General features: G+C 38.0%; 1 protein-coding gene across 9 annotated transcripts in view; it reads right to left on the bottom strand.

The window, feature by feature from the left end:
• APOOL (apolipoprotein O like) overlaps positions 1–15,306 on the bottom strand; it is a 262,405-nt gene that overhangs the window by 235,159 nt on the left and 11,940 nt on the right. For 6 of the 9 annotated variants that reach the window (XM_057312826.1, XM_057312808.1, XM_057312815.1 and 3 more), the window contains exons 2-3: positions 1,479–1,619; positions 755–859 (exon numbers count right to left, since the gene is read on the bottom strand). In XM_057312826.1, the coding sequence (XP_057168809.1) occupies positions 755–859; positions 1,479–1,619 (246 nt within the window). The remainder of the gene's footprint in view (positions 1–754; positions 860–1,478; positions 1,620–15,306) is intronic. The other 3 variants (XM_048213504.2, XM_026480142.4, XM_057312836.1) reach the window with 1 other exon arrangement.

Genomic DNA, 15,306 nt, shown 5'->3' with positions numbered 1-15,306 from the left:
TGCAGGAACTACAAGCTATGGCATATGAGGGTTAAAGCTACCAATATACTTAGCCGGGATACAAAATTACTTAAAGTATAATTGATATCTCAAGAGTTGTTTTGTGGAAGAGGGATGAGAATTTTTCTATATGGTACCAATGCCAAGAGATACAAGGCCAAAGGATAGAACTTATTATGAGACAGGTTTGTGTTTGACATAAGGAAGAACCTTAAGCTGAATGAGAGCTGCCAGAAAATGGATGGATTGCCTTAGGTTCCTTTATCCACAGTTTTATTATTATAGAAGATAAATGGCCACTTAGTGTGCCTGTTGTAGAGGGGAATACAGTACCATACAGAAGGCTGAACTAGAAAACATCTAAGGTCACTTTCAAAGCTGAGATCTTAATGAATTTCTTAAACTAAGGTTTCCAAACATCAGGTGTACTTGTATAAATTTGTCAAGAAAAAAATATTCAGAAAACTTACAAGGACTAAGATCCTGTACTACTAATTGATTATTCACTAAGAAAAATCACTAATTTTTTTCACTGGAGTTAGAATTTTAGATGTTTTATTTAAATATAAGAAATGCAGTGTTTATTTTGACACACCCTACAATTATTTCTTTCAACTTATAAAATGTGCCTAACAAATACTTCAAATACTTCTTCATTTTTGATGAAGAGAGATAACTCAAAAATAAAAACACTCATGGCTTTTGCATCATATTTATGTTACACAAAATTCACAAACTTTTGTAGGCAAATTACCTGCTCTGGTTTTACTAGCTGCTTTTTGTATTCGTCCTCTTTAGCTGCATGCACAGTTACAGATGCACATATCAGACCTGCAGGGATGGTTGTCAGCTTTCCCATCTGTGAAAGATATATCAAAAACATATTTTTAATTGAAAACAGCTCCCCATCCTCCATTTCCTGATACATTTTGGGGGTATCCAAGCAACACTATGGGTTTTATTTAAAGTATTAAAAACTCAAGCACTCCAAATTGCTGCATATATTTTTAGAGTATAATTCCTAAAATTCTCTTATCGATGTACTGTATGGTGACTAACATAATATAATAAAAAATCATTAAAAAAAATTCTCTTATCATCCTGGATAGTAAGTATTATTTTTTTATTTTAATGTTTTTTTTTATTATATTATGTTAGTCACCATACAGTACATCCCTGGTTTTTGATGTAAAGTTCGATGATTCATTAGTTGCGTATAACACCCAGTGCACCATGCAATACGTGCCCTCCTTACTGCCCATCACCAGCCTATACCATTCCCCCGCCCCCCTCCCCTCTGAAGCCCTCAGTTTGTTTCTCAGAGTCCATAGTCTCTCATGCTTCATTCCCCCTTCTGATTACCCCCTCCTTTCTTTATCCCTTTCTTCCCCTACCGATCTTCCTAGTTCTTATGTTCCATAGATGAGAGAAATCATATAATTGTCTTTCTCTGCTTGACTTATTTCACTTAGCATTACCTCCTCCAGTGCCGTCCATGTTGCTGCAAATGTTGTGTAATCGTTCTTTCTGATAGCTGAGTAATATTCCATTGTATATGGACCACAAATTCTTAATCCAGTCATCTGTTGAAGGGCATCTCGGCTCCTTCCACGATTTAGCTATTGTGGAAAATGCTGCTATGAACATTGGGGTGCATATGGCCCTTCTCTTCACTACGTCTGTATCTTTGGGGTAAATACCCAGTAGTGCAATGGCGAGATCATAGGGTAGCTCAATTTTTAACTTTTTAAGGGACCTCCACACTGTTTTCCAGAGTGGCTGTACCAACTTGCATTCCCACCAACAATGTAGGAGGGATCCCCTTTCTCCACATCCTCTCCAGAAATTGTTTCTTGCCTTGTCAATTTTTGCCATTCTAACTCGCATAAGGTGGTATCTTAGTGTGGTTTTGATTTGAATTTCCCTGATGGCTAATGATTTTGAACATTTTTTCATGTGTCTGTTAGCCATTTGTATGTCTTCATTGGAAAAGTGTCTGTTCATATCTTCTGCCCATTTTATGATTTGTTTATTTGTTTCTCGCATATTGAGTTTGAGAAGTTCTTTGTAGATCTTGGATACCAGTCTTTTATCTGTAGCGTCATTTGCAAATATCTTCTCCCATTCCATGGGCTGCCTCTTAGTTTTTTTGACTGTTTCCTTGGCTGTGCAGAAGCCTTTTATCTTGATGAAGTCCCACAAGTTCATTTTTTCTTTTGTTTCTCTTGCCTTTGGAGATGTGTCATGCAAAAAGTTGCTGTGGCTGATGTCGTAAAAGTTGCTGCCTATGTTCTCCTCTAGGATTTTGATGGATTCCTGTCTCACATCGAGGTCTTTCATCCATTTGGAGTTTATCTTTGTGTATGTATTATTTTTATTAGTTAACTGTCTACTTCATATGGAATATACCAATAAAATAATTACCAAGAAGAAGTGAATACAAACTTTGAGGGATGCAGTAGGATAAATCACAGTATTCACTTAGTACACAAATACATGTCAGACCACGGTCTCAGTACTTAGGATATATCAGTAAACGAAACAAAGATTCTTGCTCTTATGGAAATGACATTCTAGTGGAGCACAGACAGACCAGAAACACAGTAAATAAATTACATATCACAAATTGATGAATGCTATGGAGACAGTAAAAGATAAGGGTGATCTGGAGGACTGGATGATTCAAGTTGTATCCTCAAATATAATTTATATTTATATTATTTATAAAAATCATTTCCTTCCATTACAAATCCTTTGTTCTTAACCTTCCAAAACATTCATTTTTACCTATCTCATGCTTAATCTAAAGCCAAAGTGAACTTTGTTTTTGATATAACTTGATTTGAATTAAGAATGCAGGAAAGGGGCACCAGCGTGGCAGAGTCCACTAAGCTATGAGTCTTGGTTTTGGCTCAGGTCATTATCTTAGGGTTGTGAGATCAAGCCCTGCATCCGGCTCTGCACTGAGCACGGAGTCAGCTTGAGATTCTCTCTCCTTCTCCCTCTGCCCCTTCTGCTCTTTCTCTCTCCCGATTTCTAAAATAAGTATTTAAACAAACAAACAAAAAATAATAATGCAGGAAAATCCCTGGCTCTAAGAACAAAGTGCTCCAGTGTCACTCCGGTATCAAAATATTCCCCCAAAGAGTATCCATTCAAGGCCAAATGCAAAGCTTGCCAGGGAACAAATATTTTAAGAGCTTAATTCTTTACATAGGAAAGGAGGCTTGCTGAAATCCACAAAAGACAACCAGAGGAAAGAGGTCTGTTTGGCTTAAACACAAGTGAAATTATACAAGAACTGGAAGAAATACTAGTCAAAGGACTCTAAATGTTTTCTGGTAACAGTGATAGTGCCTATACTTCATTTCTGACATTTTTCAATATTTTCTGAGCAGAATAAGGGAAGCAGAGACACTAGGTAGGCTATTTCGTGTTTAAGCCAGTCAGGACTGATTTAGACGGAGACTTCAGACAGGGTAAAATGAAGACTCAATACTGATAAAAATTTTGTTCACTGTTATTTTCCCTTCAAGCCTACCCCTGGTACATACATCAGCATCACAGAATAATTTATCCAGGCCTGCCTTCCCAAAAGACATCACATTTGATTTCCTTATACTTGTCATTCACTACTGAAATAAGATTTCCACACCATACCTATGTCATTTCTCAATAAAAAAATATTAAAGCTGGGGGAGAACCCAGAAATGGACCCTCGGCTCTTTGGGCAACTAATCTTTGATAAAGCAGGAAAAAATATCCAGTGGAAAAAAGACAGTCTCTTCAATAAATGGTGCTGGGAAAATTGGACAGCTACATGCAAAAGAATGAAACTTGACCATTCTCTCACACCATACACAAAGATGCACTCTAAATGGATGAAAGACCTCGAAGTGAGACAGGAAACCATCAAAATCCTAGAGGAGAGCAGCAACCTCTCTGACATCGGCCACAGCAACCTTTTCCATGACACATCTCCAAAGGCAAGAGAAACAAAAGATAAAATGAACTTGTGGGACTTCATCATGATAAAAAGCTTCTGCACAGCCAAGGAAACAGTCAAAAAAACTGAGAGAGAGCCCACGGAATGGGAGAAGATATTTGCAAATGACGCTACAGCTAAAAGACTGGTATCCAAGATCTACAAAGAACTTCTCAAATTCAATACACAAGAAACAAATAAAACAAATCATAAAACGGGCAGAAGATATGAACAGACACTTTTCCAATGAAGACATACAAATGGCTAACAGACACATGAAAAAATGTTCAAAATCATTAGCCATCAGGGAAATTCAAATCAAAACCACACTAAGATACCACCTTATGTGAGTTAGAATGGCAAAAATTGACAAGGCAAGAAACAACAATTGTTGGAGAGGATGTGGAGAAAGGGGATCCCTCCTACATTGTTGGTGGGAATGCAAGTTGGTACAGCCACTCTAGAAAACAGGGTGAAGGTCCCTTAAAAAGTTAAAAATTGAGCTCCCCTATGATCCAGCCATTGCACTACTGGGTATTTACCCCAAAGATACAGATGTAGTGAAGAGAAGGGCCGTATACACCCCAATGTTCATAGCAGCATTGTCCACAATAGCTAAATCGTGGAAGGAACCGAGATGCCCTTCAACAGACGAATGGATTAAGAAGATGTGGTCCATATATACAATGGAATATTACTCAGCCATCAAAAAAGAACAATTTCTCAACATTTGCAGCAACATGGACGGCACTGGAGGAGATAATGCTAAGTGAAATAAGTCAAGCAGAGAAAGACAATTATATGGTTTCACTCATTTATGGAACATAAGAAGTAAGAAGATCGGTAGGAGAAGAAAGGGAAGAAGAAAGGGGGGGTAAACAGAAGGAGAAATGAACCGTAAGAGACTATGGACTCTGGAAAACAAACTGAGGGCTTCGGCTGGGGAGGGGGGATGGGATAGGCTGGTGATGGGTATTAAGGAGGGTACGTATTGCATGGTGCACTGGGTGTTATACACAAGTAATGAATCATGGAACTTTACATCAAAAACTAGGGATGTACTGTATGGTGATTAACATAATATAATGAAAAAATATTATTTAAAATAAAGATTTTGGGGCGCCTGGGTGGCACAGCGGTTAAGCGTCTGCCTTCGGCTCAGGGCGTGATCCCGGCGTTATGGGATCGAGCCCCACATCAGGCTCTTCCGCTATGAGCCTGCTTCTTTCTCTCCCACTCCCCCTGCTTGTGTTCCCTCTCTCGCTGGCTGTCTCTATCTCTGTCGAATAAATAAATAAAATCTTTAAAAAAAAAATAAAAATAAAAAATAAAAAAAATAAAAAAAATAAATAAAAAAAAGATTTTTTTTTTTAATTTAAAGAGAGTATAGTTAAGATGGTGGAAGAGTAGGAGGACCCAGAGCTTGTCTCGTCCCTCGAACACAGCTACGTAGTTATCAAATTATTCTGAACAGGCAAAAAGTCATTTAGAGGTCTGAGAGAACAAAAACTGCAAATCTACCAATCTACCAGTTGAAAAACGACCACCTTTTGGAAGATAAGAGGTGGGGAAGCTCACTTGGGGGAGACATACCTGTGGATGCAGTGGTGGGGAGGAAGACTGGAGCCTACCACAAAGTATTAGAAGCAGCTGAGGGCAAAATCTGAACTTTTAAATTTGCTACTGTGGGGGACGGGACATTCCTGGATTAAGGGTGCTCAGGTGGCAGAGAGTGGCAGAATCCCAGGAGTAACAGGTGGTCTGAGGTTCTCCTGGGTTGCAGGAAGATTGGGTGGCACCAAGGTGCTGAGCTGTTCCCACGCATAGCAGCCAGCAAGCCGGCAGAAAACAGCGGGTCTTGGTACCAGGTTTCTGCTATAAACTGCAAACTGCCAGGTGGTCACGGGACTGCTTTTCTGGGACAGGCTGGCAAGGGTGGCAAGACCCTTCTCTGGAGGAACAGTGTGGGTCCACGGCACCAACATCTGTGAAATTCGGAGTTTTGAACTTGGTCACACACCTGAGATAAAAAGGCTTGGACATGGGCAGGGTGAACGCATGGTTCAGATGGAAACCGGAGAAACAAAATAGGCGATTGACTGCTTTTCTGAGAGGGCTCACTGAAGAGTAGGGAGGGCGAACTTTCAGCTCCAAGGCTAGAGTAGGGTGCAGCCATTTTCATCCCGCCCATCAGTGCTGAAAGGCTTCAGGGAGCAAAAGAGTGCCACCTACTAGAGGCCAGGGCCTCATACACCAAGCCCCATGCCCCTGCACCCTGGAGAAGCATTTCCACTGAAACAAGCCTGCCTGAATATCAGTGCAGCAGGCCTCTTCCCCAGAAGACCAGCACAACTAGTTCGTACCACGTGTATTGATCATAGAGTGCTGCAAAGCTTGGGCTCTAGAGGGAATAGGATTGAGCTTCCATTTTACTTTTATTATCTTTTATTTTCTTATAGTTTCCAATTCCTTTTAAATTATTATTATTTTTTTTAATTTATATATATGTATGCTTTTCATATCTCTCTATATAGAGAGATATTATTTTTGGTCTACTTTTATTTATTTGTTAATTTATTCTTATTTTGGAGTGTAGATTCTTTAAACAAACAGACCAAAACACACCCAGAATCTACTTTTTTTTTTGGTTTTCTTATTTCGTGTTTTTGTTTTTCCTCTTTTTTCTTTTCTTTTTTTTTCCTTTGTTTTTGTTGTTTCTGTTTTTTGTTTGGGGTTCCTTTTTTTTTTCTTTCTTCTTTTCTTTTCTAGACAAAATGATGAGATGGAGGAATTCACTCCAAAAGAACATAAGGTAGAACTCACAGCCAGGAATTTATTCAATACAGACACAAATAAGATGTCTGAACTAGAACTTAAAACAATTATAAGGATACTAGCTGGCCTTTAAAAAAGCATAGAAGACACTAGAGAATCCCTTATTACAGAGATAAAAGAACTAAAATCTACTCAGGTTGAAAATTAAAATGCTATAACCGAGATGTAAACACAAATAGAGGCCACAAATACAAAGCAGAAGAGCAAATCAGTGATATAGAAGGTAAAATTATAGAAAATAATGAAGCCAAAAAGAAGAGTGAAAGAAAGATAATGGACCATGAAGGTGTACTTAGGGAACTCAGGGACTCAGTAAAACATAGTAACATTCATATCATAGGAGTTCCAGAAGATTAAGAGAGAGAAAAAGGAATAGGTTAATTCAAACAAATTAAGTTTGAAAACTTCCCTACTCTGGGGAAGTACACAGATATCAAAAACCAAGAAGCACAGAGAACTCCCATTAAATTAAACAAATGCCAGCCATTGCCAAAGCATATCATAGTCAAATTCAGAAACAACACAGCAAGGGAAGAATTCTGAAAGCAGCAAGGGGTAAAAAAAGGTCCTTAACCTACAAGGAAAGACAGATCAGGTTCACAGCAGATCTATCCACAGAGACTTGGCAGGCCACAGAGCAGTGGAAGAAAATACTCATCGTGTTGAATGGGAAAAACATGCAGCAAAGAATTCTTTAACAAACAAGGCTGTCAGTCAAAGTAGAAGGAGAGATAAAGAGTTTTCCAGATGAACAGAAACTAAAGGAGTTTGTGACCACTAAACCAGCCCTGCAAGAAATTTTAAGGGGGATTCTTTGAGTGGAGAAAAAAAGACCAAAAGTAAAAAGGAATAAAAAGGACCAGAGAACATCACCAAAACACCAACTCTACAGGTAAACAAAATAGGACTAAATTTATATCTATCAATAATCACTCTCAACGTAAATGGACTAACTGCGCCAATCAAAGACACAGGGTATTAGATCATTGGAACAGAACAGAGAGCCCAGAAATAAACCCACACTTTTTTTTCCAGTTAAACTATGACAAAGGAGGCAAGAATATACAACGGAAAAAAGATTCTCTTCAACAAATAATGCTGGGAAAACGGGACAGCTACACGTGAACCAATGAAAATGGACCACTTTCTTACACCATACATAAAAATAAAATGGATTAAAGATCTAAATGTGAACTGGAGATGTACTGTATGGTGACTAATATAACAAAATAAAAATTATAAAAAAAATAAAGCAATTGTCTATAAAAAAGTTTTATTATAAATACTTGTGAATTCATTGATTATATAAAGAAATTCCTTTCAATTATTGGCTGAGTTACTTTCATTACTTTTTTTGTGATGTCTTCATGAAGTAAATAATTAATAAACTCTTCCTTATATTATTATGTAAAAAAAATCTAAATGTGAGACCAGAAACCATAAAATTCCTAGAAGAAAACATAAGCAGTAATTTCTTTGACATCAGCCATAGAAATATTTTCTCTAGATGTTTCCTCAGGCAAGGGAATCGAAAGCAAATTTAAACTTACTGTGACTATAGCAAAATAAATAGCTTTTGCAAGGTGAATAAAACTATCAACAAACCAAAAGGCAACCTATTGAATGGGAGAAATGTTTTGCAAAGGATAAATATGCCATTTTACTTTTTTATTAAAATTATTTTATTTTAATTCCAGCATAGTTAACAGTGTTGTATTAGTTTCAGGTGTACAGTATAGTGATTCAACAATTTCATATATTTCTCAGTGTTCATCAAGATAAGTGTACTCTTAATCTCCTTCACCTATTTCACTCATCCCCATACCCACCTACCCTCTGGTAACCCTCTGTTTGTTCTCTATAGTTAAAAGCCTGTTTTTTTGGTTTGTCTCTTTTTTTTTTTAATAAAAATGCCATTTTAAATGGTGTATAGCATCTTTTCATGGAAATTAAATACTGAGGAACATTAAGAGAAAGTAGCACATCTGCAAAAGTGAAGAGATACGAAGATGAATGTACTTATAAAATAATATTAGTGCTCTAATTCATTAGTAACAGGAAAGGAGTACATAGTATTTTTGAATGCCTACTATGCATCACAAAGTATTTTGTTAATGGTGCAGAAAGCACACTAATATTTTCAATGTAAAAGGATACAAATATCAGCAGTGACCTTTGAAGGCAGATAAACACTTAGAAAAAGGCTGCTTTGGGTTTATTGAGCATGTTACATTGCCCACAAAGCTAAGAAATTATATATATACACTTTATTTCATGTTTATGGTACAAAAGTAAATGACACCAGAAACCTTTTTAATATAGCATTAATTCTAAGGTTATTTCTGTGTTCAATACCCATTCAGGTTCACTATGTTTGCATTTACATATTGCATATTGTTATTCATTAAGAGTAACAGTTACAGCATACAGCATATTACAACTGGCAAAGTTTAATAAAGACAGTTTTAGATGGATGGGAAGTACCTAGTATATGGGAATTATAATCTACATCAGAATTAAAGCTCTAGCACTTATAAGGCCTATCTTAAGTTACCAGAACAGATAACTGCCCAGCTCAGTGTGGTTTGGATAGATATGGTTTTTACTATATTATTAAATTATAGAATATTAATGTTAAAGCATTAATAAAGCACTGACTGCTTTAATCATGATGTATGAAAGAACAAAACTATTTTGGAATTTCTAAACATGCAATCATTATGATATAATTATTACTGAAAAACACCTGAAAGTGTCAAAAGTACCTTAGATAAATAAATATTAAAGAAATAGAAATTTTAAAATAAAAACACATATAGGGAATATAAGAGTTACACAAATTTACAGTTTAAAAAATCCCCCAGAAATGGCACAACAGACTAGCATAATTCAACTTTAGTCAGTATGGTCATCAGGATCAGACAAATACTAACGGTTGTCAAAATCAGTAATTGAACTTAAAAGAAAACACCGAATGGCTCCCTTCTATATACACATATATAGCACACATGTGTGTGCTATAGGAGAGAAATCAGTCTATTATCTACCTTGTGGGGACATGAGAAAGGAATATTAAGTGGCTTAATCAGTCAAGCATTCGCCTTCAGCCCAGGTCATGATCCCAGGGTCCTGGGATGGAGCCCCAAGTCATACTTCCTGCCCAGCGGGGAGCCTGCTTCTCCCTCTCCCTCAGCCCCTACCCGCCACCCCCCACCTCATGCTCTCTCTCAAATTAATACATAAATAAAATCTTTTAAAAAATAAATAAATAAAAATGTAGGCTCCTTGTCAGTAGTCTTATGCCTCTTTGTACCCCAAGGGCTTTGTAGGACTAAGGACCTCAAAACTAAGTAAATTCACAGGTTTAAATAAGGCAGTATACATAGGTAGTCTAGCAAGTTCTTTTATGTTTTATGAATGCCTGTGTGCCAAACATTTATGGAGGTAAATGATAACTAAAGGTCCTAAAGCTGATCTGAAATTGTAAGACTGGTTCAGTGGTGTTAACTTTTTAGAGAATCTAATAAGAATTATGAACTATGGTTCCCCCAAATGTAGTTATTCTCAAAATTTTAAGTATGCTTGTAGTCCTCTCCACACTCTCTAAAGCACTTAAAGACCGAATTAATCCAGTCCCACCACAAATAAAATTTATCGTGAGTACCTTTTATCCTGACACACAAATACTTTAGAGGATATTTCTCTTATAAAAATTCTCACAGCAATGTTTTAAGAATCATATATAATACATATATAACATATAATTTATAATAGATGAAATTTTATAAACTCTGTTATGTTAAATAAATGGAAGGTAGTATTCTTATGACACATTTTTGACTAAATTTCAACCTTCTCAAGATTATATTTGAGTGGACAACAGAACAAGCCTGATTCTTTCTTACTGGAAACAGCATTCTACTTTGCATGTGCCATGACAAAATTTCTCGGTCAAATTTAATGTGATTATTACTATACTATACCAAATAAATGTTTTAAAATATGCTTTCTTTCTAAATTGATACATTTTTAGCTAGAATGGTCAATAATACCTTGATTAAGGACTCCTTTACAGAAAAATATTCCTGTATACTATACTGCTTAAATATGTATTTTTAAAAAGCCTCATTTTGTAAAGGTCAAAAGTTCAAGAAATGGAGGTAGTTGGAAATATACGAAATGGAGTGTCCCTTTCAGTGTGGGGCTGGTATCTTTTAGGAGCTGTTCACAAGAAAAATATCAACACTACATGGCTGTTTATGACCCTAGATCACAAGACCTGGGTGGGGAAGAGAGGGAAGTTATAGTTTACCATCTTCGGTAAAGGAAAAAGTAGATTACCCATCTCCAATTGTTCCCATTTTTTGTTCTTTCTTCTCTTCGTCTCTTTCCTCCACCCTTTTACTTTTTTCAGCAACTGTATGTTCCAACTGATTTTAAAGTTTTACTTTACCTTCCTATTTTTTTCTTCTTTCTCCCTTTCCTTCCTTTGGTAGACCTGAAGGGCTAATAGCTTGTATCATCACCAGGGGAGGGAGGACTGTGACTGACTATATCAGTACTATTCTTTCTGGGTGGTTTTTGTTATCTATGGACCTAACGTACAAATACTCCTGAGGTAAACACAGGGACATAACTATATAACTAATGAAGTTTAGCCTCTTCTGAAGTATCAGGTAGGAGATGGAAGGAACACAAATTGGCTTGAAAAATCAAGCACTGCTCCTGAATAAACTAACGATTACTGAATTCAACATAAAACGGCAATAGAAAGACTGGCTTCAAAATACAAGGCTGTGTCTCAGGCATATCAAGAGTTTCAATCTCACAATGCAAAATGATCTTAAAGGTCCTCTGGTCCAACCACTTCTCTCATTTTGAATTCCTCCAGTTTACATATGACCTCCTTCAGTAATGAGAAACTCCACTGATAGATCATTTCATCTTCTTACAGTTCTATTAAAAAGTTCTTCCATAGACTAAACTGAAATACATATACTTTCACTGGTCCTGGTTCCACTCCATTGGGTCAAACAGGACCCATCCAGCCATACTTGCCCATGAAAGCGTATCTTAATTCCCTTTTAGTGACTTCTGGAATGCACCCTTGTGTCTCCTGTACTACCTCCCAGGGGTAATAAAATTCCCGACAATGGCGAGTGCTATTGAATTCATCTTCTGCTCTAACGGAAATACTACTGTATTTCTTTCTGACTAAAAGTAAAACAAGAAAAGGCGTTAATACTGCATTTTGCTGCATTTTGTAGCCATAGCCTAAGAGCAATTTCTTGACAGCAACATAAAAGTCTTACACGAAAGTACAGTTTTAATCACCAGTGAGTCACTAACAAAAATTTGTATGTATCATGGTGCTTATTTTCTTCAGAAAATAATAAGTGGGTGAATCATTTCTAAGAGAATAAACTATCATTAAATCTACAGAGAATAGAAGAGTCTAATAGCTATGCCATTATTCATTATACTGCTACATGAAAGCAGATAATTCACTGAAATAGAAAATTTTAAAGTTCTGCCTGCATTTTCTCACAAAATTCTTGAAGAATATAGTGGTACTAAAGAACAAATCAACTACAAAAATGTACCTATACAATTTGGTCCTTCCACAATTGTGTATCAAATAGTGTACTTCAAACGACTGAAATGCTAGAGAGAGAGTGGTGATGGAATAGGAGGACCCTAGGCTCATCTTGTCCCACAAATGCACCTAGATAAACTATCAAATCATTCTAAATACCCCAGAAACCTACCTGAAGACCGACAGAATGAATTCCACAACTAAAGGGAGAGAAGAAGGCACACTGAAGAAGGTAGGAAGCATGGACACATGGTTAAGGGGAGAAACGAGCTGTGAATGCTGCAGAGGAGAGGGAGAACACCTGGGGCACACACTGGGGAGATTATTCACTCTTCTTGGAGCACATCCCTAAGAGGTGGCATTCACAGAGATGCCTCGCCCAGGAAAAAGGAGCTGGCTGGAACCATTTCCCTCCCCTGCCCCTCAACATGACCAAAAAGCCACCTGCAGAAAGCACATGAGTCCCAACACTGGTTGCCTAACCTGCTTACACCAAGTCCCACACCTCTGTGCTCTGGTGTGACTGCCCTTCTGGGTCAGCCTTCCTCACGCCCAGCATGGCAAGACCCTTCTCCAGAAGACCAGTGCAGGTCCCTGCCAGTACCACCTCCCTAAGACCTGGAGTTTAAAAGGCAGCAGATTTGGCTCGAATACAGCCCAAAGGGCACTGTCCTGCTCCTGGAGACAAGGCAGGTTAAACAACCCAAAGGCAAACAGTATAGAAACATCGATCTGAAAAAAGCCTGGAACACACAGTCGGGAGATTATTTGCTCTTCTCAGAGTGCTTCATGGAGAAGAGCAAGCACCCAGACCCCTCTGCAGAGAAACAGGAGCTAGCTGGCTTCATTTCCCTTATCTGCCCCTCAGCATAAACACAGAGCCACCCGTAGCAAACAGCACAGCACCTCCACTGGCTGCTTAATCTGGTTACAAGTCCCATACCCCGACACTCTGGCAGAACTGCCCTTCTCAGTCAAGTCTGCCTCGGTCCCAACACGGCGGGGCCCTTCCCCAGAAGACTAGCAGAAACCCCTGCCCATACCATGTGTCCAGCCCAGAGAGCTCTGCAGGGCTTCAATTCTAGTGGAAGTAGTATCAGGTCTCATTTAAAGAGCAAACTGGAGCACACCTAGTTAAAACTTGCCACATGCAGGCCAAGGACCAAACACTGACCACTGCAAGCTAGGAAAGCTGCTGCAGATGACTGGCCTGAAGAACAGAACAGCCAAAACACAACAGCAGAGCACACACAGCACAGACTAGAGACATTCCCTGAAGCGAGAAGCCCTGGACACTATAACATCTTCTTCATGAAGCCATTACTCTCAGGAGCAGGAAACATAATGGGCTTTTCTAAAACACAGAAGAAGGCAAAGACTTAGACAAAATGCCAAGATGGAGGAATTCATCCCAAATGAAAGAACAAGATGAAGTCACCACCGGAGATCTAACCAAACCAATATCATGCCTGATGGAAACTTAAAGTAACAATCGTAAGGATACTTGCTGAGGTTGAGAAGAGAATGAAGACATCAGGGAGGCCCTTACCACAGATATAAAAGAATTAAAAAACAGAAATGAAAAATGTGAGGTGCCTGAATGGCTCCATTAGTTAAGCATCCAACTCTTGATTTCAGCTCAGGTCTTGAGCTCAGGGCCAAGATTTCAAGCCCCACATTGGGCTCCACACCCAGCATAAAAGAAAACAATAAAAAAAAAGTGAAAAATGCAATGACTGAGATTGGACACAGCCTTGATGCAATGAACAGCAGGCTGGAAAAAAAAAGAGCAATGAATAAGTAACCTAGAAGACAAAAGAATGGAAAATAATGATGCTGAACAAGAGAGAAACAATTATGGAACACGAGAACAGACTTAAGGAAATCAAAGACTCCATCAAACTTAGTAACATTTGTATTGTAAGAGTCCCAGAAGAAGAGAGAGGAAAAAGGGGCAGAAAAATTTTTGAAGGGATAATAGCTGAAAACTTCCCTAATCTGGGGAAAGAAACAGACATCCAGATCTAGGAAGCACTGAGAACTCCCACTGCAATCAACAAAAGCAGGCCCAGAACAAGACATATCATAATTAAATTTGCAAAATATAGTGATGAAGAAAAAATCATAAAACCAGCAAGACAAAAGAAGTACCTAACTTACAAGGGAAGACTCATTAAGCTAGCTGGAGATTTCTCAACACAATGTGGCAAGTCAGAAGGGAGTGGCATGATATATTCAACATGCTAAATGGGAAAAATCTTCAGCCATGAATACTCTATCCAGCAAGGCTACCATTCAGAATAGAAGGGGAGATAAAGAATTTTCCAAACAAACAAAAACTAAAGGAGTTCCTCACCACTAAACCACCCCTGCAAAAATATTAAAGGAGACTCTGAGTAGAAAAATCTCCAGAAACAATGACAAAACAAGGAATGACACTAAATAAATACCTATCAATAATTACTCTGAATGTAAATGGACTAAATGCTCCAAGCAGAAGACACAGGGTATAAGAATGGATAGAAAAACAAGACTCAAGGGGCACCTGGGTGGCTCAGTCAGTTAAATGACCCACTCTTGATTTCAGCTTAGGTTGTCATCTCAGTGCAGTGATATCAAGCCCCATGTCAGGCTCTGTGCTCAGCATGAAGTCTGATTGAGATTCTTTCTCTTCTTCCTTCTGTCCCTCCCCTGACACATGCACACATGCATTCACTCTCTCTCTGTCTAAAATAAATAAAATCTTAAAAAAAAGACCCAAGTATATCCTGCCTACAAGAGATTTATTATAAACCTAAAGACACCTGCACATTGAAAGTGAGGGGAGGGAGAAACATTTATCATGCAAATGGATGTCACATGAAAGCCAGAGTACCAATACTTATATTGG

Source organism: Ursus arctos, chromosome X (assembly GCF_023065955.2).
Source record: "Ursus arctos isolate Adak ecotype North America chromosome X, UrsArc2.0, whole genome shotgun sequence".
NCBI classification, from domain to species: Eukaryota; Metazoa; Chordata; class Mammalia; order Carnivora; family Ursidae; genus Ursus; species Ursus arctos.
The sequence above is the reverse complement of the archived record's forward strand: the minus strand, read 5'-3'. Positions and strand labels throughout refer to the sequence as shown.